Below are 22,078 nucleotides of genomic sequence, written 5' to 3' on the forward strand. Positions count from 1 at the left end.
GGATTGTGTATGTGTGCCATTCAGAGGGTGAATGGGCAAATGGGCAAGACAAAAGATTCAAGTGCCTTTGAACGGGGTATAGTAGTAGGTGCCTGGCGCACCGGTTTGTGTCAAGAACTGGGGGGGGTCAACTCAATATTAGGAAGGTGTTCTTCATGTTTTGTACACTCAGTGTAGGTGTAGGGTGAGTTGGTGGTGCAATTATTTTATTTTCCCCTTCCTTTTTATATCACAAAATGTAACGTGATCGACCACACACTACAGCACAGTAGGTGGCTCCATGGACAAACAAAATGTGCAAACGCCATGATACCAAAGAAGAAGTCCTCTATCTCTATGTATAAAATTGAGGTTTACCAGAGGCGTATTCGTTCTGTTGCAAAATGTTTCTTAAACGGAAGCGAACAGAACAAAACGGGGAGGGACCTAGCTGAATTTGTCCAATAGAAACTCTTGTTTTAGTTGCTGGACTAATGATTACACCAAAGATTTGTATAACTAACCCAAAATCAGTGATGGAGAAAGTACTCAATTGTCATACTTGAGTAAAAGTAAAGATACCTTAATAGAAAATGACTAAAGTAAAAGTGGAAGTCACCCAGTAAAATGCTACTTCAGTAAAAGTATTTGGTTTTAAATATACTTAAGTATCAAAAGCAAATGTAATTGTTAAAATATACTTAAGTATCAAAAGTAAAAGTATAAATCATTTCAAATTCCTTATATTAAGCAAACCAGATGACACAATATTATTATTTATTTTTTACGGATAGCCAGCGGCACACTCCAACACTTAGAAATAATTGTACAAACAAAGCATTTGTGTTTAGTGAGTCCTCCAGATCAGAGGCAATAAGGATGACCAGGGATGTTCTCTTGGTAAGTGCATGAATTTGTACTTTTGGGTGTCAGGGAAAATGTATGGAGTAAAAATACATTATTTTCTTTAGGAATGTAGTGAAGTAAAAGTTAGCAAAAATATAAATAGTAAAGTAAAGTACAGATACCCCAAAAAACTACTTAAGTAGTACTTTAAGGTATTGTTACACCACTGCCCAAGATAGAGCACAGCCTGTCGTTTCCAATGGGAACAAATTAGTCATAGTGGGCAGAACAAGCAAGGAGGTAGGCGGAGCCAAGCACAAGTTAACGAGATCCTATTGGCGCGTTCTAGCATATATTTGCATGTTTCGATTAGGGAACGCCTACTCTGTGCGGTGCACGTGTGCAATTCCTAAATTCGCCTTTGCACTCCTTCTAAACAACGCGATTTTTTTTTTTTACGTTGAGACAGGGTAAAGTCTACAAAACTTTGTCCACTCTGTTCATAATAGATTATAGTTTCAAGAACAGAAAACTGTATTGAGATCAAATGTTTTACGGATGACAAAATGTGCAGAATGTCGGCCAAAATCCATTTCGTTCCATCTTCCCCCACTGCCGGCCACTGGACTTTGTTAGTGAGTGGAAACGTCAAGCGGATGCTTCTCATTTATACATCCGGTGAAATATCTGTCTCATTGTTCTGTCTGTGATTACACACCTCTGCTTCCGCGCACATCCGCGTTTACTGTAGGAAGTGCTGATACCACAGAGTTTCTAAACACACAGAGGCGCAACATCGCGAGACTTTCGGGAACGCTTGCGAAGGCGACCAAGCCGAGGTTTGGGGTTAGAGAAGTCAATGAGAGAAGTGGAAAATATTCTTCCTTAGTTGTTAATTTTCTCGAAATCTAAAGGCTCAACCTAGATTTGAGCCAATGCCTTAAGTATCTGAACTTGTTGCTACTCCAGGTTCGTTAGAGTGACAAACTGACACGTTTTCATTTTCGTCAAAAACAACTTTATATCGAAGGTGTGCCTTTGATTTGACGGCCTGCACATGCGCAGTTTGGCGTGAGACGACCGTTAGACCCGATGACGTGTATATACGCATTAGCTTAGCTAGCCAACTTGGCCGTGACATCGCCTACGAGTGTGATTTCTATTGGAGAAGCAGTTTTAGCCTACCTTCATACTGTACTGTCTTTGATGATTGGCCTTAGTGACGCAGACAATCCCAAAATGGCAATGATTATTTTTAACCAATCGTTTGGTTTTGCCGTTCTGCAGAGCCCATGAATTCTAACCTATGAGGCAAAGGTTCAAGCGCATGCGCGCTACAAAGACCAAAGTCTAGCGCCATGGCTGACGAGATAGCGAAAGCTCAGGCTGCCAAGGCCGGCGGAGATACAATTTTCGGCAAAATCATTCGCAAGGAGATTCCTGCAAACATATTTTTTGAAGATGATCAGGTGTGAATTTATAATTTTTCATGCAAACACCATTCATGTAGCTAGCCGTAGCTAACTAAACAAAGAATGGTACGGTTAAGCCACCTAGCTAGCTAGCTGAGTCTAGCTAAGGCTACTTTGGTTAACTAAACTGATAGCGAAACACCAGTTATCAATTAATCCGTTATTACCCAGGTATTTAGACAAATACAGTAACAACTGGGGTAGCTAGCTGGCTGTAATGTTACTCATTGGAGCTATCATAAACTGTAAAATCAGGGACGTCAAGCGTTCAAAAGTACATGTCATACATTGTTGTAAAAATGTGAGTGTGCTACATTTACTATTGTATGCTAAAATATTTAATTACTTTGACATATTTAATTATTTTAAATCACGCAAATGTCCCTATTGTGGACAAAACGTGTTACTACTAAATTACACAAGCTTGCATTTTCACCTCATCCTTTTTTTATTTTTTTTACCTCAGATTGGAGATGTTATTATAAGTGTATAATCATCACGCTGATACTAAATCGATTGCTTGAATCAGATTAATATATTTGGTTTTGGTACCATTGATTTTGTTAGACGCCCCTGTCTGTCGCAGGACTTAAAGCTATACTCAACTATATGACATAGATTCAGAAAGTGAAAAGCATAATAGGGCAATTTCCATAACAATTTACCGGCCATTTACACAATACAAGGAGCAGTAGCCTCGCCTCGCTCTCATGTGCTAACAAGCTAGCTAGCAAGCAAGGTGGGTAGTGCTACGCATGAACAGCCACTGTCAGCCAATCCAGTAGGGGTTGGAAGCTATGGTGTGCTTCGATTGGTTACTTGCGTCACCGATATTCGCAGAGGATTTGAATAAAGTTCAGCTTTCCCCAACTTTAGTCCCGCCCTGTTTAGCTCCCTCGCCATGCTCGCATCGCCCACTCCGCTTCTCTCGCTTTCCTTCCATTGAAAGTGAATTGGGCCTAGTAGTGTTGGAGCTTCCTCCGTTTTTTTGGTGCCCTGGCTACCAAGCAAACCCCTGCACCGTGTGACAGCGAAGTCTTGCATCTTGCTCGTCTCAATATCTCTGGTGCTGCTTGTCGTGGCAACGTCATTTCGCTGAGTCTACCATTAACACCTTTGTAATTTTCAAACTCAAAATGGCGCAGACAATTCGTGGCGCTGTCAGTGTTAAAATCACTGGCCACAAACTAATAACACTGATTTGGTAGTCAAGCTGTTGTAACAGTGTTACTTCTGTCCCTCTCCTTGCCCCAACCTGGGTTTGAACAACTGCCTCCCACGAAGTATCGTTACCTATCGCTCCACAAAAGCCCCGGCCCTTGCAGAGCAAGGGAAACAACTCCCAAGTGGCGCAGTGGTCTAAGGCACTGCATCGCAGTGCTAGCTAGCTGTGCCACTAGAGATCCTGGTTCGAGTCCAGGCTCTGTCGCAGCCGGCCGCGATCAGGAGACACATGGGCGGCGCACAATTGGTCCAGCGTCGTCCAAGGTAGGGGAGGGTTTGGCCGGCAGAGATGTGTGTTCGTTTCCCACGGGGGGCCAGTATGAATAAAAAAAATAAAAAAAAACATGTATGCATTCACTAACTGTAAGTCGCTCTGGATAAGAGCGTCTGCTAAATGACTAAAATGTAAATGTAAACAACTACTTCATGGTCTCGAAGCGAGTGATGTCACCGATTGCCACTAGGTCACACCGCTAATTAGGTAGCCATATCACACCGGTTACACTCACCCCCTTTTGACATCCTTCTCCGCAGCAACCAGTAATCCTGGACAACAGCATCAATGTAACAGTCTTGCTTCCGTCCCTCTCCTCGCCCCAATCTGGGCTCGAACCAGGGACCCTCTGAACACATCAACAACTGCCTCCCACGAAGCAGAGCAAGGGAAACAACTACTTCACGGTCTCAAAGCGAGTGCCATCACCGATTGAAATGCCACTAGCGCGCACCGCTAACTAGCTAGCCATTTTACACCGGTCATACTATCATTCAAACGAAAGCCAACCCCTGTCACTATTTAGAGCTACCTGTGGAGAGATGATTCGTGGAAATTATCCAGTCCAAAAAAATTTGCCTTTATTTCGTGTGGCCATCTACCGTAAAAATGTCCCCACAAGGAATTAGTTGATAAAAGCTTACTACATGTTCTCATCTATCCACAGTTACATATAGTATACCCTAGTTCGTTGTGGTTTGTCTTTTAGAAGAGCGCAAACGGTACATGTTGCCGCAGTTATTGGCCCAGTTCCATTGATTTCTATTCAAAATCGATGTGAGCTAATCAATTTCAGTCTGGAGTGACCGCTTGGTAAATATTAGTGAGTGAGCAGTTTACAAGGTACTAATTTAGCAAAATACAAGTAAAAATACAAGTAATCTGAACACAAGTGTGAGGTGTGTGTATAGGGAGTAATTGTTGTCTTGGTCTTCAACATCACAATTTATTTCAGCACATTGATTATGAATTTGGACATTTGAAACCGGTGTTTTGACACTCGGCTATAATAAAAAATCCATGACAACAGGAAGCATTAACGGTATCATTTTCAACTTGTGTTTTATTAATATAAATGGTACTTTTTACATTATTTTTCAACATGATTCTACTTAATCCGGTAAAAAAACGACTGAATGAGACCAAAAATGTGAAATCGTGAAAATGAGTTTGTCTTGCCTAGAATAAGCTATTGAGTTGCTGCAGTCAAAGTGCACGTGCCAAGAAAACGTGTGATGAATAAACTATTAACAACAGCACTTTTTTACTTAATCAAAGTTTTCCTCATTGGATTTAAAGTATATAATGAGTGTATGAATGAGTTCTATGGAGCTGTTAATTAAAATCTATGTTCTATTTACTTTCATTCTGTGTGTGTGTTTCAGTGCATAGCCTTCCATGATGTTACCCCACAGGCCCCTACTCATTTTTTGGTTGTCCCGAGAAAACCAATTGTGCAACTGTCTAAAGCAGAGGACAGTGATGCGGCTGTAAGTATGACACCACCTCAACTCATTCATTCAGTTGCATCGGTTCTGTAACCTAGACCAGGTGACAAACACCTGATCCTGGAGAGCTACAGTGTGTATGCTTTTGTTCCATCCCAGCACTAACATAGCTGGTTTAACTGGTCAAACTGAACATTGAACCCTTGATTAGTTGTCTGTTGTGTTAGTGCTGGGCCCGGGAATAAAACCCTATGCAATGTTGCTCTGTAGGGGTGGATTGGTTGACAACTGTAGAAGATGATGAATGACCAGCAGATGGAACTCTTTACCAATTGGAAACCTACCAGAAAACGTCCCTAGGAGTCGAGGAGTTTGTTCTGTTATGGGTGTAGCCAATGTTTTTATTCAGTTCATGTTTCAGATGTAAAGAACATTGGAAACCTGTCAGAACGTGAAGCCTAATCAATTCTGAGCAGTTAAGGATTTTGGCACTGTTATAAAAATGTGTTTTTATATATCCATATTTTTTTTTATTTTTTTTATTTCACCTTTATTTAACCAGGTAAGCCAGTTGAGAACAAGTTCTCATTTACAACTGCGACCTGGCCAAGATAAAGCAAAGCAGTGTGATAAAAACAACAACACAGAGTTACATATGGGGTAAACAAAACATAAAGTCAAAAATACAACAGAAAATATATATATATACAGTGTGTGCAAATGTAGCAAGTTATGGAGGTAAGGCAATACATAGGCTATAGTGCAAAAATAATTACAATTAGTATTAACACTGGAATGATAGATGTGCAAGAGATGATGTGCAAATAGAGATACTGGGGTGCAAATGAGCAAAATAAATAACAATATGGGGATGAGGTAGTTGGGTGGGCTAATTTCAGATGGGCTGTGTACAGGTGCAGTGATCGGTAAGGTGCTCTGACAACTGATGCTTAAAGTTAGTGAGGGAGATAAGAGTCTCCAGCTTCTGAGATTTTTGCAATTCGTTCCAGTCATTGGCAGCAGAGAACTGGAAGGAATGGCGGCCAAAGGAGGTGTTGGCTTTGGGGATGACCAGTGAGATATACCCGCTGGAGCGCAGACTATGGGTGGGTGTTGCTATGGTGACCAATGAGCTAAGATAAGGCAGGGATTTGCCTAGCAGTGATTTATAGATGGCCTGGAGCCAGTGGGTTTGGCGACGAATATGTAGTGAGGACCAGCCAACAAGAGCGTACAGGTCACAGTGGTGGGTAGTACATGGGGCTTTGGTGACAAAACGGATGGCACTGTGATAGATTACATCCAATTTGCTGAGTAGAGTGTTGGAGGCTATTTTGTAAATGACATCGCCGAAGTCAAGGATCGGTAGGATAGTCCGTTTTACGAGGGCATGTTTGGCAGCATGAGTGAAGGAGGCTTTGTTGCGAAATGGGAAGCCTATTCTAGATTTAACTTTGGATTGGAGATGCTTAATGTGAGTCTGGAAGGAGAGTTTACGGTCTAACCAGACACCTAGGTATTTGTAGTTGTCCACATACTCTAGGTCAGACCCGCCGAGAGTAGTGATTCTAGTCGGGTGGGCGGGTGCCAGCAGCGTTCGATTTGAAGAGCATGCATTTAGTTTTACTAGTGTTTAAGAGCAATTGGAGGCTACTGAAGGAGTGTTGTATGGCATTGAAGCTCGTTTGGAGGTTTGTTAACACAGTGTCCAATGAAGGGCCAGATGTATACAAAATGGTGTCGTCTGCGTAGAGGTGGATCTGAGTCACCAGCAGCAAAAGCGACATCATTGATATACACGGAGAAAAGAGTCGGCCCAAGAATTGAACCCTGTGGCACCCCCATAGAGACTGCCATAGGTCCAGACAACAGGCCCTCCGATTTGACACATTGAACTCTATCTGAGAAGTAGTTGGTGAACCAGGCGAGGCAGTCATTTGAGAAACCAAGGCTATTTAGTCTGCCAATAAGAATGTGGTGGTTGACAGAGTCGAAAGCCTTGGCCAGGTTGATGAAGAGGGCTGCACAGTACTGTCTATTATCGATCGCAGTTATAAAATCGTTTAGGACCTTGAGCGTGGCTGAGGTGCACCCATGACCAGCTCGGAAACTGGATTGCATAGCGGAGTAGGTACGGTGGGATTCGAGATGGGCGGTGATCTGTTTGTTAACTTGGCTTTCAAAAACTTTCGAAAGGCAGGGCAGGATGGATATAGGTCTGTAGCAGTTTGGATCTAGAGTGTCACCCCCTTTGAAGAGGGGGATGACCGCGGCAGCTTTCCAATCTCTGGGGATCTCAGACGTTACGAAAGAGAGGTTGAACAGGCTAGTAATAGGGGTTGCGACAATATCGGCGGCTAGTTTTAGAAAGAAAGGGTCCAGATTGTCTAGCCCAGATGATTTGTAGGGGTCCAGATTTTGCAGCTCTTTCAGAACATCAGCTGTCTGAATTTGTGTGAAGGAGAAGCGGGGGGGGGGCATGGGCAAGTTGCAGCGGAGGGTGCAGAGCTGGTGGCCGGGGTAGTGGTAGCCAGGTGGAAAGCATGCCCAGCCGTAGCAAAATGCTTGTTGAAATTCTCGATTATTGTAGATTTATCAGTGGTGATAGTGTTTCCTAGCCTTAGTGCAGTGGGCAGCTGGGAGGAGGTGCTCTTATTCTCCATGGACTTTACAGTGTCCCAAAACTTTTTGGAGTTAGTGCTACAGGATGCAAATTTCTGTTTGAAAAAGTTAGCCTTTGCTTTCCTAACTGCTTGTGTATATTGGTTCCTGACTTCCCTGAAAAGTTGCATATCGCGGGGGCTATTTGATGCTAATGCAGTACGCCACAGGATGTTTTTGTGCTGGTCAAGGGCAGTCAAGTCTGAGGAGAACCAGGGGCTATATCTGTTCTTAGTTCTGTATTTTTTTAATGGGGCATGTTTATTTAAGATTGAGAGGAAATTACTTTTAAAGAACAACCAGGCATCCTCTACTGACGGAATGAGATCTATATCCATCCAGGATACCTGGGCCAGGTCAATTAGGAAGGCCTGCTCGCTAAAGTGTTTTAGGGAGTGTTTGACAGTGATGAGGGGTGGTCGTTTGACCGCGGACCCGTTACGGACACAGGCAAAAAGGCAGTGATCGCTGAGATCCTGGTTGAAGACAGCGGAGGTTTATTTAGAGGGTAAGTTAGTCAGGATGATATCTATGAGGGTACCCATGTTTACGGATTTAGGGTTGTACCTGGTAGGTTCGTTGATAATTTGTGTGAGCTTGAGGGCATCTAGTTTGGATCGTAGGATGGCCGGGGTGTTAAGCATATCCCAATTTAGGTCACCAAGCAGTACGAACTCTGAGGATAAATGGGGGGCAATTAATTCACATATGGTGTCCAGGGCACAGCTGGGGGCTGAGGGGGGTCTGTAGCAAGCTGCAACAGAGACTTATTTCTGGAAAGGTGGATTTTTAGAAGTAGAAGCTCAAACTGTTTGGGCACAGACCTGGATAGTATGATAGATCTCTACAGTAGATTGCAACCACCCCCTTTGGCAGTTCTATCTAGATGGAAAATGTTGGAGTTGGGGATGGAAATTTCAGAATTTTTGGTGGCCTTCCTAAGCCAGGATTCAGACACTGCTAGAACATCAGGGTTGGCGGAGTGTGCTAACGCAGTGAATAACTCAAACTTAGGAAGTAGACTTCTGATGTTAACGTGCAGAATCCAAGGCTTTTACGGTTACAGAAGTCAACAAATGATAGCGCCTGGGGAGTAGGAGTGATACTGGGGGCTACAGGGCCTGGGTTAGCCTCTACATCACCAGAGGAACAGAGGAGGACTAGAATAAGGATACGGCTAAAGGCTTTAAGAACTGGTCTTCTAGTGCGTTGGGTACAGAGAATAAAGGGGGCAGATTTCCGGGCGTTGTAGAAAAGATTCAGGGCATTATGTACAGACAAGGATATGGAAGGATATGAGTATAGTGGAGGTAAACCTAAGCGTTGGGTAACAATGAAAGAGATAGCATCACTGGAGGCACCAATTGAGCAGGTCTCTGCGTGTATGGGGGGTGGAACAAAGGAACTATTTGAGGCAGTTTGAGAGGGACTTGGGGTTCTACAGTGAAATTGTATAATAAGAACTAACTGGAACAGCAATAGGCAAGGCATATTGACATGGGAGAGAGGCATAACGCAATCACAGGTGTTATTAGAGAGAGCTAAGACAACAACTGGTAATGGCGATAATGTTTGGGCTGAGGCTAAACAGAATAAACAGGACAGGATACCGTGTAAAGGAACAGTCCAGCAGGCATCAGCTGTGCAGCTGAGTGATCATAACGTCCAGTGAACAGCGATATGTGAATCCGAGAGCAGTTGAAATTGGTGCTTCAGCACAGCGAGCAGGAAGCACTGTTGTAGTTTGCGTGTGCTAGCGGGCGGATGGGTCTTCGTGGTCGTCGCAACGGGAAGCCTGTTGAAACCACAGACGATTACATTTACATTTTAAATTTTTAGTCATTTAGCAGACGCTCTTATCCAGAGCGACTTACAGTTAGTGAGTGCATACATTTTCATACTGAATTGTATATGAATTGTTACAATGTAGATTTAGATTTTCTTTGCATTGACACACACATTGGCATGCATCAACAAGGGTGTTAACATATACTATTCCACATAAACATCTAAATGTTTTTCTACAACAATATTAATAGTTAGCTATACCAGTGCAATGACCTATGGCACACTTTCACAACTCGTAGTGCTACATTCTCACTGCCAAGGACATGATCAGCGACTAATATATTCTTAGCAACACGGTTACACAGATTACGTCGGCAGACCAGTCGTGATGGATCGGCAGGGCTCCGTGTCGACTCTAGGAGGTCCCGTCCGGTTGACAGAGAGGTAGATAGCCGGCTGGTAGGTAGTGCAGGCCACGGACAATGGAGAAAAAGCCGCTAACGGTGGCTAATAGCAAGTAGCTAGTTAGCTGGTTAGCTGGCTACTCCCGTCCGGTAGACGGAGAGGTAGATAGCCGGGGCTAGCTCAAGACTCAAGGTTGCTTAGTTTCTAATGGATAGTTGTTTTAGTCTCTTTAAGCAGGTTTTTCAGTGATTTCGCAGAACATTTGGCCCAAATGGGATTCCAGCGCCTAGGATTAGCAAGAAATATTCATCATTCTTGTTGTGTTTTGTAAAACTTTGTCTGTCATGTGTTGCTGCCATGCAATGTTGTTGTCTTAGGTCTCTCTTTATGGAGTGTTGTGGTGTCTCTTTATGTAGTGTTGTGGTGTCTCTTTATGTAGTGTTGTGGTGTCTCTTTATGTAGTGTTGTGGTGTCTCTCTTTATGTAGTGTTGTGGTGTCTCTCTTTATGTAGTGTTGTGGTGGCTCTCTTTATGTAGTGTTGTGGTGGCTCTCTTTATGTAGTGTTGTGGTCTCTCTTTATGTAGTGTTGTGGTCTCTCTCTTTATGTAGTGTTGTGGTGGCTCTCTTTATGTAGTGTTGTGGTGTCTCTCTTTATGTAGTGTTGTGGTGTCTCTCTTTATGTAGTGTTGTGGTGTCTCTTTATGTAGTGTTGTGGTGGCTCTTTATGTAGTGTTGTGGTCTCTCTCTTTATGTAGTGTTGTGGTGGCTCTCTTTATGTAGTGTTGTGGTGTCTCTTTATGTAGTGTTGTGGTGTCTCTCTTTATGTAGTGTTGTGGTGTCTCTCTTTATGTAGTGTTGTGGTGTCTCTCTTTATGTAGTGTTGTGGTGTCTCTCTTTATGTAGTGTTGTGGTGTCTCTCTTTATGTAGTGTTGTGGTGTCTCTCTTTATGTAGTGTTGTGGTGGCTCTCTTTATGTAGTGTTGTGGTGTCTCTTTATGTAGTGTTGTGGTGGCTCTTTATGTAGTGTTGTGGTGTCTCTCTTTATGTAGTGTTGTGGTGGCTCTCTTTATGTAGTGTTGTGGTGGCTCTCTTTATGTAGTGTTGTGGTGGCTCTCTTTATGTAGTGTTGTGGTCTCTCTTTATGTAGTGTTGTGGTGTCTCTCTTTATGTAGTGTTGTGGTGTCTCTCTTTATAGAGTGTTGTGGTGTCTCTCTTTATGTAGTGTTGTGGTGGCTCTTTATGTAGTGTTGTGGTGGCTCTCTTTATGTAGTGTTGTGGTGTCTCTCTATGTAGTGTTGTGGTGTCTCTTTATGTAGTGTTGTGGTGTCTCTCTTTATGTAGTGTTGTGTTGTCTCTATGTAGTGTTGTGGTGTCTCTCTTTATGTAGTGTTGTGGTCTCTCTTTATGTAGTGTTGTGGTGTCTCTCTTTATGTAGTCTTGTGGTGTCTCTCTTTATGTAGTGTTGTGGTGGCTCTCTTTATGTAGTCTTGTGGTGGCTCTCTTTATGTAGTGTTGTGGTGGCTCTCTTTATGTAGTGTTGTGGTGTCTCTCTCTATGTAGTCTTGTGGTGGCTCTCTTTATGTAGTGTTGTGGTGTCTCTTTATGTAGTGTTGTGGTGGCTCTATGTAGTGTTGTGGTGTCTCTCTTTATGTAGTCTTGTGGTGTCTCTCTCTATGTAGTGTTGTGGTGGCTCTTTATGTAGTGTTGTGGTGGCTCTCTTTATGTAGTGTTGTGGTGTCTCTCTTTATGTAGTGTTGTGGTGGCTCTCTTTATGTAGTGTTGTGGTGGCTCTCTTTATGTAGTGTTGTGGTGTCTCTTTATGTAGTGTTGTGGTGGCTCTCTGTATGTAGTGTTGTGGTGGCTCTCTTTATGTAGTGTTGTGGTGGCTCTCTTTATGTAGTGTTGTGGTGGCTCTCTTTATGTAGTGTTGTGGTGGCTCTCTTTATGTAGTGTTGTGGTGGCTCTCTTTATGTAGTGTTGTGGTGGCTCTCTTTATGTAGTGTTGTGGTGGCTCTCTTTATGTAGTGTTGTGGTGGCTCTTTATGTAGTGTTGTGGTGGCTCTATGTAGTGTTGTGGTGTCTCTTTATGTAGTGTTGTGGTGGCTCTCTTTATGTAGTGTTGTGGTGGCTCTCTTTATGTAGTGTTGTGGTGGCTCTCTTTATGTAGTGTTGTGGTGGCTCTCTTTATGTAGTGTTGTGGTGGCTCTCTTTATGTAGTGTTGTGGTGGCTCTCTTTATGTAGTGTTATGGTGGCTCTTTATGTAGTGTTGTGGTGGCTCTCTTTATGTAGTGTTGTGGTGGCTCTCTTTATGTAGTGTTGTGGTGGCTCTCTTTATGTAGTGTTGTGGTGGCTCTCTTTATGTAGTGTTGTGGTGGCTCTCTTTATGTAGTGTTGTGGTGGCTCTCTTTATGTAGTGTTGTGGTGTCTCTCTTTATGTAGTGTTGTGGTGGCTCTATGTAGTGTTGTGGTGTCTCTCTTTATGTAGTGTTGTGGTGTCTCTCTTTATGTAGTGTTGTGGTGGCTCTCTTTATGTAGTGTTGTGGTGGCTCTATGTAGTGTTGTGGTGTCTCTCTTTATGTAGTGTTGTGGTGTCTCTCTTTATGTAGTGTTGTGGCGTTTCTCTTTATGTAGTGTTGTGGCGTTTCTCTTTATGTAGTGTTGTGGTGGCTCTCTTTATGTAGTGTTGTGGTGGCTCTCTTTATGTAGTGTTGTGGTGGCTCTCTTTATGTAGTGTTGTGGTGGCTCTCTTTATGTAGTGTTGTGGTGGCTCTCTTTATGTAGTGTTGTGGTGTCTCTCTTTATGTAGTGTTGTGGTGGCTCTCTTTATGTAGTGTTGTGGTGGCTCTCTCTATGTAGTGTTGTGGTGGCTCTCTTTATGTAGTGTTGAGGTGTCTCTTTATGTAGTGTTGTGGTGACTCTCTTTATGTAGTGTTGTGGTGGCTCTCTTTATGTAGTGTTGTGGTGGCTCTCTTTATGTAGTGTTGTGGTGGCTCTCTTTATGTAGTGTTGTGGTGGCTCTTTATGTAGTGTTGTGGTGTCTCTCTTTATGTAGTGTTGTGGTGTCTCTCTTTATGTAGTGTTGTGGTGTCTCTCTTTATGTAGTGTTGTGGTGTCTCTTTGTGTAGTGTTGTGGTGGCTCTCTTTATGTAGTGTTGTGGTGTCTCTTTATGTAGTGTTGTGGTGTCTCTCTTTATGTAGTGTTGTGGTGTCTCTCTTTATGTAGTGTTGTGGTGGCTCTCTTTATGTAGTGTTGTGGTGGCTCTCTATGTAGTGTTGTGGTGGCTCTCTTTATGTAGTGTTGTGGTGGCTCTCTTTATGTAGTGTTGTGGTGTCTCTCTTTATGTAGTGTTGTGGTGTCTCTTTGTGTAGTGTTGTGGTGGCTCTCTTTATGTAGTGTTGTGGTGTCTCTTTATGTAGTGTTGTGGTGTCTCTCTTTATGTAGTGTTGTGGTGTCTCTCTTTATGTAGTGTTGTGGTGTCTCTCTTTATGTAGTGTTGTGGTGTCTCTCTTTATGTAGTGTTGTGGTGGCTCTCTTTATGTAGTGTTGTGGTGGCTCTATGTAGTGTTGTGGTGGCTCTTTATGTAGTGTTGTGGTGGCTCTCTTTATGTAGTGTTGTGGTGTCTCTTTATGTAGTGTTGTGGTGGCTCTCTTTATGTAGTGTTGTGGTGGCTCTCTTTATGTAGTGTTGTGGTGGCTCTCTATGTAGTGTTGTGGTGGCTCTTTATGTAGTGTTGTGGTGTCTCTCTTTATGTAGTGTTGTGGTGTCTCTCTTTATGTAGTGTTGTGGTGGCTCTCTTTATGTAGTGTTGTGGTCTCTCTTTATGTAGTGTTGTGGTCTCTCTCTTTATGTAGTGTTGTGGTGGCTCTCTTTATGTAGTGTTGTGGTGTCTCTCTTTATGTAGTGTTGTGGTGGCTCTCTTTATGTAGTGTTGTGGTGGCTCTCTTTATGTAGTGTTGTGGTCTCTCTTTATGTAGTGTTGTGGTCTCTCTCTTTATGTAGTGTTGTGGTGGCTCTCTTTATGTAGTGTTGTGGTGTCTCTCTTTATGTAGTGTTGTGGTGTCTCTCTTTATGTAGTGTTGTGGTGTCTCTTTATGTAGTGTTGTGGTGGCTCTTTATGTAGTGTTGTGGTCTCTCTCTTTATGTAGTGTTGTGGTGGCTCTCTTTATGTAGTGTTGTGGTGTCTCTCTTTATGTAGTGTTGTGGTGTCTCTCTTTATGTAGTGTTGTGGTGTCTCTCTTTATGTAGTGTTGTGGTGTCTCTCTTTATGTAGTGTTGTGGTGTCTCTCTTTATGTAGTGTTGTGGTGTCTCTCTTTATGTAGTGTTGTGGTGTCTCTCTTTATGTAGTGTTGTGGTGGCTCTCTTTATGTAGTGTTGTGGTGTCTCTTTATGTAGTGTTGTGGTGGCTCTCTCTATGTAGTCTTGTGGTGGCTCTCTTTATGTAGTGTTGTGGTGTCTCTTTGTGTAGTGTTGTGGTGGCTCTCTTTATGTAGTGTTGTGGTGGCTCTATGTAGTGTTGTGGTGTCTCTCTTTATGTAGTCTTGTGGTGTCTCTCTCTATGTAGTGTTGTGGTGGCTCTCTTTATGTAGTGTTGTGGTGTCTCTCTTTATGTAGTGTTGTGGTGTCTCTTTATGTAGTGTTGTGGTGGCTCTATGTAGTGTTGTGGTGGTTCTCTTTATGTAGTGTTGTGGTGGTTCTCTTTATGTAGTGTTGTGGTGTCTCTCTTTATGTAGTGTTGTGGTGTCTCTTTATGTAGTGTTGTGGTGGCTCTCTTTATGTAGTGTTGTGGTGGCTCTCTTTATGTAGTCTTGTGGTGTCTCTTTATGTAGTGTTGTGGTGGCTCTCTTTATGTAGTGTTGTGGTGGCTCTCTTTATGTAGTGTTGTGGTGGCTCTCTTTATGTAGTGTTGTGGTGGCTCTCTTTATGTAGTGTTGTGGTGGCTCTCTTTATGTAGTGTTGTGGTGGCTCTCTTTATGTAGTGTTGTGGTGGCTCTCTTTATGTAGTGTTGTGGTGGCTCTTTATGTAGTGTTGTGGTGTCTCTCTTTATGTAGTGTTGTGGTGTCTCTCTTTATGTAGTGTTGTGGTGTCTCTCTTTATGTAGTGTTGTGGTGGCTCTTTATGTAGTGTTGTGGTGGCTCTTTATGTAGTGTTGTGGTGGCTCTCTTTATGTAGTGTTGTGGTGTCTCTCTTTATGTAGTGTTGTGGTGGCTCTCTTTATGTAGTGTTGTGGTGGCTCTCTTTATGTAGTGTTGTGGTGTCTCTTTATGTAGTGTTGTGGTGGCTCTCTGTATGTAGTGTTGTGGTGGCTCTCTTTATGTAGTGTTGTGGTGGCTCTCTTTATGTAGTGTTGTGGTGGCTCTCTTTATGTAGTGTTGTGGTGGCTCTCTTTATGTAGTGTTGTGGTGGCTCTCTTTATGTAGTGTTGTGGTGGCTCTCTTTATGTAGTGTTGTGGTGGCTCTCTTTATGTAGTGTTGTGGTGGCTCTTTATGTAGTGTTGTGGTGGCTCTTTATGTAGTGTTGTGGTGGCTCTATGTAGTGTTGTGGTGGCTCTCTTTATGTAGTGTTGTGGTGGCTCTCTTTATGTAGTGTTGTGGTGGCTCTCTTTATGTAGTGTTGTGGTGGCTCTCTTTATGTAGTGTTGTGGTGGCTCTCTTTATGTAGTGTTGTGGTGGCTCTCTTTATGTAGTGTTGTGGTGGCTCTTTATGTAGTGTTGTGGTGGCTCTTTATGTAGTGTTGTGGTGGCTCTCTTTATGTAGTGTTGTGGTGGCTCTCTTTATGTAGTGTTGTGGTGGCTCTCTTTATGTAGTGTTGTGGTGGCTCTCTTTATGTAGTGTTGTGGTGGCTCTCTTTATGTAGTGTTGTGGTGGCTCTCTTTATGTAGTGTTGTGGTGGCTCTCTTTATGTAGTGTTGTGGTGGCTCTATGTAGTGTTGTGGTGTCTCTCTTTATGTAGTGTTGTGGTGTCTCTCTTTATGTAGTGTTGTGGTGGCTCTCTTTATGTAGTGTTGTGGTGGCTCTATGTAGTGTTGTGGTGTCTCTCTTTATGTAGTGTTGTGGTGTCTCTCTTTATGTAGTGTTGTGGCGTTTCTCTTTATGTAGTGTTGTGGCGTTTCTCTTTATGTAGTGTTGTGGTGGCTCTCTTTATGTAGTGTTGTGGTGGCTCTCTTTATGTAGTGTTGTGGTGGCTCTCTTTATGTAGTGTTGTGGTGGCTCTCTTTATGTAGTGTTGAGGTGTCTCTTTATGTAGTGTTGTGGTGACTCTCTTTATGTAGTGTTGTGGTGGCTCTCTTTATGTAGTGTTGTGGTGGCTCTCTTTATGTAGTGTTGTGGTGGCTCTCTTTATGTAGTGTTGTGGTGGCTCTTTATGTAGTGTTGTGGTGTCTCTCTTTATGTAGTGTTGTGGTGTCTCTCTTTATGTAGTGTTGTGGTGTCTCTCTTTATGTAGTGTTGTGGTGTCTCTTTGTGTAGTGTTGTGGTGGCTCTCTTTATGTAGTGTTGTGGTGGCTCTCTTTATGTAGTGTTGTGGTGTCTCTCTTTATGTAGTGTTGTGGTGTCTCTCTTTATGTAGTGTTGTGGTGGCTCTCTTTATCTAGTGTTGTGGTGGCTCTCTATGTAGTGTTGTGGTGGCTCTCTTTATGTAGTGTTGTGGTGTCTCTCTTTATGTAGTGTTGTGGTGTCTCTCTTTATGTAGTGTTGTGGTGTCTCTTTGTGTAGTGTTGTGGTGGCTCTCTTTATGTAGTGTTGTGGTGTCTCTTTATGTAGTGTTGTGGTGTCTCTCTTTATGTAGTGTTGTGGTGTCTCTCTTTATGTAGTGTTGTGGTGTCTCTCTTTATGTAGTGTTGTGGTGTCTCTCTTTATGTAGTGTTGTGGTGGCTCTATGTAGTGTTGTGGTGGCTCTTTATGTAGTGTTGTGGTGGCTCTCTTTATGTAGTGTTGTGGTGTCTCTTTATGTAGTGTTGTGGTGGCTCTCTTTATGTAGTGTTGTGGTGGCTCTCTTTATGTAGTGTTGTGGTGGCTCTCTATGTAGTGTTGTGGTGGCTCTTTATGTAGTGTTGTGGTGTCTCTCTTTATGTAGTGTTGTGGTGGCTCTCTTTATGTAGTGTTGTGGTGGCTCTCTTTATGTAGTGTTGTGGTGGCTCTTTATGTAGTGTTGTGGTGGCTCTTTATGTAGTCTTGTGGTGGCTCTCTTTATGTAGTGTTGTGGTGGCTCTCTTTATGTAGTGTTGTGGTGTCTCTCTTTATGTAGTGTTGTGGTGGCTCTCTTTATGTAGTGTTGTGGTGGCTCTCTTTATGTAGTGTTGTGGTGGCTCTCTTTATGTAGTGTTGTGGTGGCTCTTTATGTAGTGTTGTGGTGGCTCTCTTTATGTAGTGTTGTGGTGGCTCTTTATGTAGTCTTGTGGTGTCTCTCTTTATGTAGTGTTGTGGTGTCTCTCTTTATGTAGTCTTGTGGTGGCTCTCTTTATGTAGTCTTGTGGTGGCTCTCTTTATGTAGTCTTGTGGTGGCTCTCTTTATGTAGTGTTGTGGTGTCTCTCTTTATGTAGTGTTGTGGTGGCTCTCTTTATGTAGTGTTGTGGTGGCTCTCTTTATGTAATGTTGTGGTGTCTCTCTTTATGTAGTGTTGTGGTGGCTCTCTTTATGTAGTGTTGTGGTGTCTCTCTTTATGTAGTCTTGTGGTGGCTCTCTTTATGTAGTCTTGTGGTGGCTCTCTTTATGTAGTGTTGTGGTGTCTCTCTTTATGTAGTGTTGTGGTGTCTCTCTTTATGTAGTGTTGTGGTGGCTCTCTTTATGTAGTGTTGTGGTGGCTCTCTTTATGTAGTGTCGTGGTGGCTCTCTTTATGTAGTGTTGTGGTGGCTCTATGTAGTGTTGTGGTGTCTCTCTTTATGTAGTGTTGTGGTGGCTCTTTATGTAGTGTTGTGGTGGCTCTCTTTATGTAGTGTTGTGGTGTCTCTTTATGTAGTGTTGTGGTGGCTCTCTTTATGTAGTGTTGTGGTGGCTCTCTTTATGTAGTGTTGTGGTGGCTCTCTTTATGTAGTGTTGTGGTGGCTCTCTTTATGTAGTGTTGTGGTGGCTCTCTTTATGTAGTGTTGTGGTGGCTCTCTTTATGTAGTGTTGTGGTGGCTCTCTTTATGTAGTGTTGTGGTGGCTCTCTTTATGTAGTGTTGTGGTGGCTCTCTTTATGTAGTGTTGTGGTGGCTCTCTTTATGTAGTGTTGTGGTGGCTCTCTTTATGTAGTGTTGTGGTGGCTCTCTTTATGTAGTGTTGTGGTGGCTCTCTTTATGTAGTGTTGTGGTGGCTCTCTTTATGTAGTGTTGTGGTGGCTCTCTTTATGTAGTGTTGTGGTGGCTCTCTTTATGTAGTGTTGTGGTGGCTCTCTTTATGTAGTGTTGTGGTGGCTCTCTTTATGTAGTGTTATGGTGGCTCTATGTAGTGTTGTGGTGTCTCTCTTTATGTAGTGTTGTGGTGGCTCTCTTTATGTAGTGTTGTGGTGGCTCTATGTAGTGTTGTGTTGGCTCTCTTGTCGTGATGAGTGTTTTGTCCTATTTATTATTTTTTTATCCCCTCCCCCGTCCCAACCAGGAGGCCTTTTGGTAGCCCGTCATTATAAATAAGAATTTGTTCTTAACTGACTTGCCTAGTTAAATAAATACAAAATAAAGTCTATTTTTCTTCCCTTGTGATGTCACAGCTCCTGGGCCACATGATGATAGTGGCCAAGAAGTGTGCCGAACAGATTGGCCTGGCCAAGGGCTACAGGCTGGTCTTGAACGACGGGCCCGACGGCGGCCAGTCAGTCTACCACATTCATATCCATGTGATGGGCGGACGCCAGTTGGGCTGGCCCCCCGGCTAACTGTCCACACAGACCGTCGCTACCACCGGACTACCGTCTGTCATCTCTTTATCCCCAGATAGTCCAACGCTGTCCCAATGCAACTTATTTGACTGTCAGTCTGTCACGTAGACCTAATGTGAAAATATATAGGTGGTAAATAAATGCACTTCACAAGCGCCACAGTGTGATTGACCTTTCTTCTCCTTCAATTTCCCAGAGACAGGAAATGTTTGGTTTATTCTGGTTTTGTCTAAATGTACATTTTATTGATGACGCAATGGGAATTTTAAATGCACTCTACTATAGCCTGCGTGAATGTAACTGGTGTAGCGAGCACGGCTGGCTACTTGGCCGTTTGTACTTGTGCTGTGTGCACACGCCTTCCTACAGTTGCCGTGACGGAATAATTATCGCTGTACTTGAAGTCGGCAATCAAGGAGTTTATTTAGCTTTTTTAATTATATGCTTATTGTTGCCATTATTCTCTGTTAGATTAATTTGGATTTTAAGAATAATGACTAAAGGATTTCACCCCAAATACAGTATAAATGTTAGAATTATCATGTAGGGTCAACCCACTAACAGAGGGGGCGGTACTAAACATTCAAGAGGGATGGGGAAGGCGGAAACTGTTTAGAAAAGCCACCTAAAGGTGGGTGGAGTCAAGTTCAGGAAGTATAAAACCGTATGTTTGTGTTTTTGGCGTCAGAGCTCTCCATGAATAAATATACAGATAATCCTTGTGGGTTGTGGACCTTGAATCATTGATGATGAAAACCAGAGCCTTACAACCTCTGGTAATGATTCAAGCTTAGGTTGAATTAGAGATAGAAATTCACATGACATTCTCTTTGAGAAAGTTTGGACTCTCTTATCAGCATGTGCACCAAAACAATGAAGATCCATGAGTAATCTCCCTCTTGTGCAGATTTGAGCTGCTTAGCCCCGATGTATGAATCGCTATCAAGGTCCCCACAATGTCAGCTTTACCGTGCACCTTGTCAATTTCATAACACACTGCCGCTGAAAATGTCAATGTAATTTACATGCAAATACAACCCCCATTGTCATATTACTACATTACATGTGATTGCACGAGTTAAAAGGATGCCAATAGCTTTTCTATAAGGTTGTTCACATATGCCAGTTTTTAGACTTTCAAATCACTAAAAACAGTTTGAGAGCAAGAACTAATTCAAAGTCCTCTGGAATAAAACATTTTGAATTCTACTCTGACAATCTGGCAAATTGAATGAGAGATCCTGTAAGTGTGAGTGTGAGCTGTTGGAGCTAAAAATAGCCGGTTGCAGTTAGCCTACAGGCCACAAGAGGGGCGGTGCTAGTGGAAGAAATTGGAATGCACCTCAGTTGCACTGCTGGAGAACAAAGGGTAGTGTGAAGCAGAAATCTGATGTGGGTGTTTCAAATCAAGTGCCTCAGAAGGCCTTCATCTCTCAGCCTATTAATATGCTAATTTAAACTAAGTTTGTCTTTCTGCTTTTTGAAAACTAATTTGCTTTGCTGATAATGCGTAGACCGAGCTGCTAGCTATAAATAGTGGCCTGTGTATCATGTACTCTTCATTTGAGGAGAAGTACATAGACAGTTTAGTTAGATTCAGTGGTTTCATACTAATGTGGTTTAGATCAGTGTTTCCCAACCCTGGTCCTCGATTACCCTCAACAGTACACGTTTTTATTGTAGCCCCAGACAAGCACACCTGATTCAACTTTTCAACTAATCATCAAGCCCTCAATGAGCTGAATCAGGTGTGCTTGTCCAGGGCTACAACAAAACGGTGTACTGTTGGGGGTACTGGAGGATTGGAGATGGGAAAACACTGGTTTAGATGATAAAATGGGGGTGGAAATACCTAGATCTCACTCCTTATAAATTGAAAGCCTAAAAATAAGTATTAAAAGCTTCCTACAGTAACACCAATAGGTTGCATGTCAAATTAATCAAACCACCAGGCTACTTGCTTCATTGAATAGTCTCTGCTTAGCCTGTAGCTTCATGAAGTTTAATGATAGGGTTTAAATCATGACCCATTGGGCACACACTGGTTGAATCAACGTTGTTTAAACATAATTTGTCAACGTATTGTGACGTGGAATCAAAGTGGAAAAAATATTGGATTTGCAAAAAAAGTATTCAACCAATACTGTTTTCATCTGTTTTCAACCAGCCATTTAACCCTTCTCCAATGTGTTTTGAGAGAGGATGGAAGCAATCGTGGATGTATGAAAGAGGCTCTTACAATAATGTTGAAAACAGTCTCATCCATTTAGGAAGATGGAATCTGCAGCCGGGGGAAAACAGCACCACTGTCCGCCCCACGGCTGTCGTAATTGTTTTTGTTTTGTTGACAAAGCAGAGTTGGGGAGCATCGGGGTAACAAAAAAAATCAGTATGCTGCTGTTCTATCGCAAGTACAATGATGTCAGAGTAAAAAAAAAAAAAGGGTTCATTGTTTGCATTAACGTCTTTGTTGTTGTAATATCCCAACGTGGCAGTGTCAACAATTAAGGGCCACTCCTTCAGAAATGCAACACAGTGCAACCAATACAAATCTGATTGCTCCAAAACGATTATCTGTAGATTGCCAACCTTTCCCACCTCCATTCCACAAACAGCAAAGCAAATTGTAGTTGCCCCAGTATTTCATACATCTCTGCTCCTATATTTAATGGAAACATTCTTAATGAATCTGTGGCACAGTTGATCGGTATTTGCAATTTATTAAACTGGGGCCTGTGTTTTACTCCAATTTGCTGTGTGTGGATGTGAGAAAGGTTTGTAGTATACAGGTAATCTACAGACAATAATTCACATTTAAATCAGTTGAACTGTGTTGCATTTCTGTTATCTGAAAGTGAAGTTTTGCCCTCATGATTAAAAAACTATATATAACATAGAAAGCAGCGGTGGCTGATGACAGGAGGACGGCTCATAGTAATGGCTGGAATGGAAACGTGTTTGCTACCATTCCATTCTGTTTCAGCCATTAATGACCTCGCCCTCCGATTTAAATTGCCAACAGCCACCACTGATGGAAAGATAGAAAGCTTCTCAACCAATCCCCATCTTTCTGAATCTCATGTACTATTTACCTTTCCATCTGCTTACTAAGTTTCCTTCA

General features: G+C 42.6%; 1 protein-coding gene across 1 annotated transcript; it reads left to right on the forward strand.

Annotated features, from left to right (window-relative positions):
- Positions 1-1,916: 1,916 nt before the first annotated feature.
- Positions 1,917-19,678, forward strand: hint1 (histidine triad nucleotide binding protein 1). Its single transcript, XM_084159149.1, has 3 exons — positions 1,917-2,294; positions 5,181-5,285; positions 18,790-19,678. Exons 1-3 carry the CDS (start codon positions 2,184-2,186, stop codon positions 18,952-18,954), a joined length of 381 nt encoding a protein of 126 aa, XP_084015275.1. The 5' UTR covers positions 1,917-2,183; the 3' UTR covers positions 18,955-19,678.
- Positions 19,679-22,078: the final 2,400 nt, after the last annotated feature.

Source organism: Coregonus lavaretus, assembly GCF_964263955.1.
Source record: "Coregonus lavaretus genome assembly, chromosome: 4".
NCBI classification, from domain to species: domain Eukaryota; kingdom Metazoa; phylum Chordata; class Actinopteri; order Salmoniformes; family Salmonidae; genus Coregonus; species Coregonus lavaretus.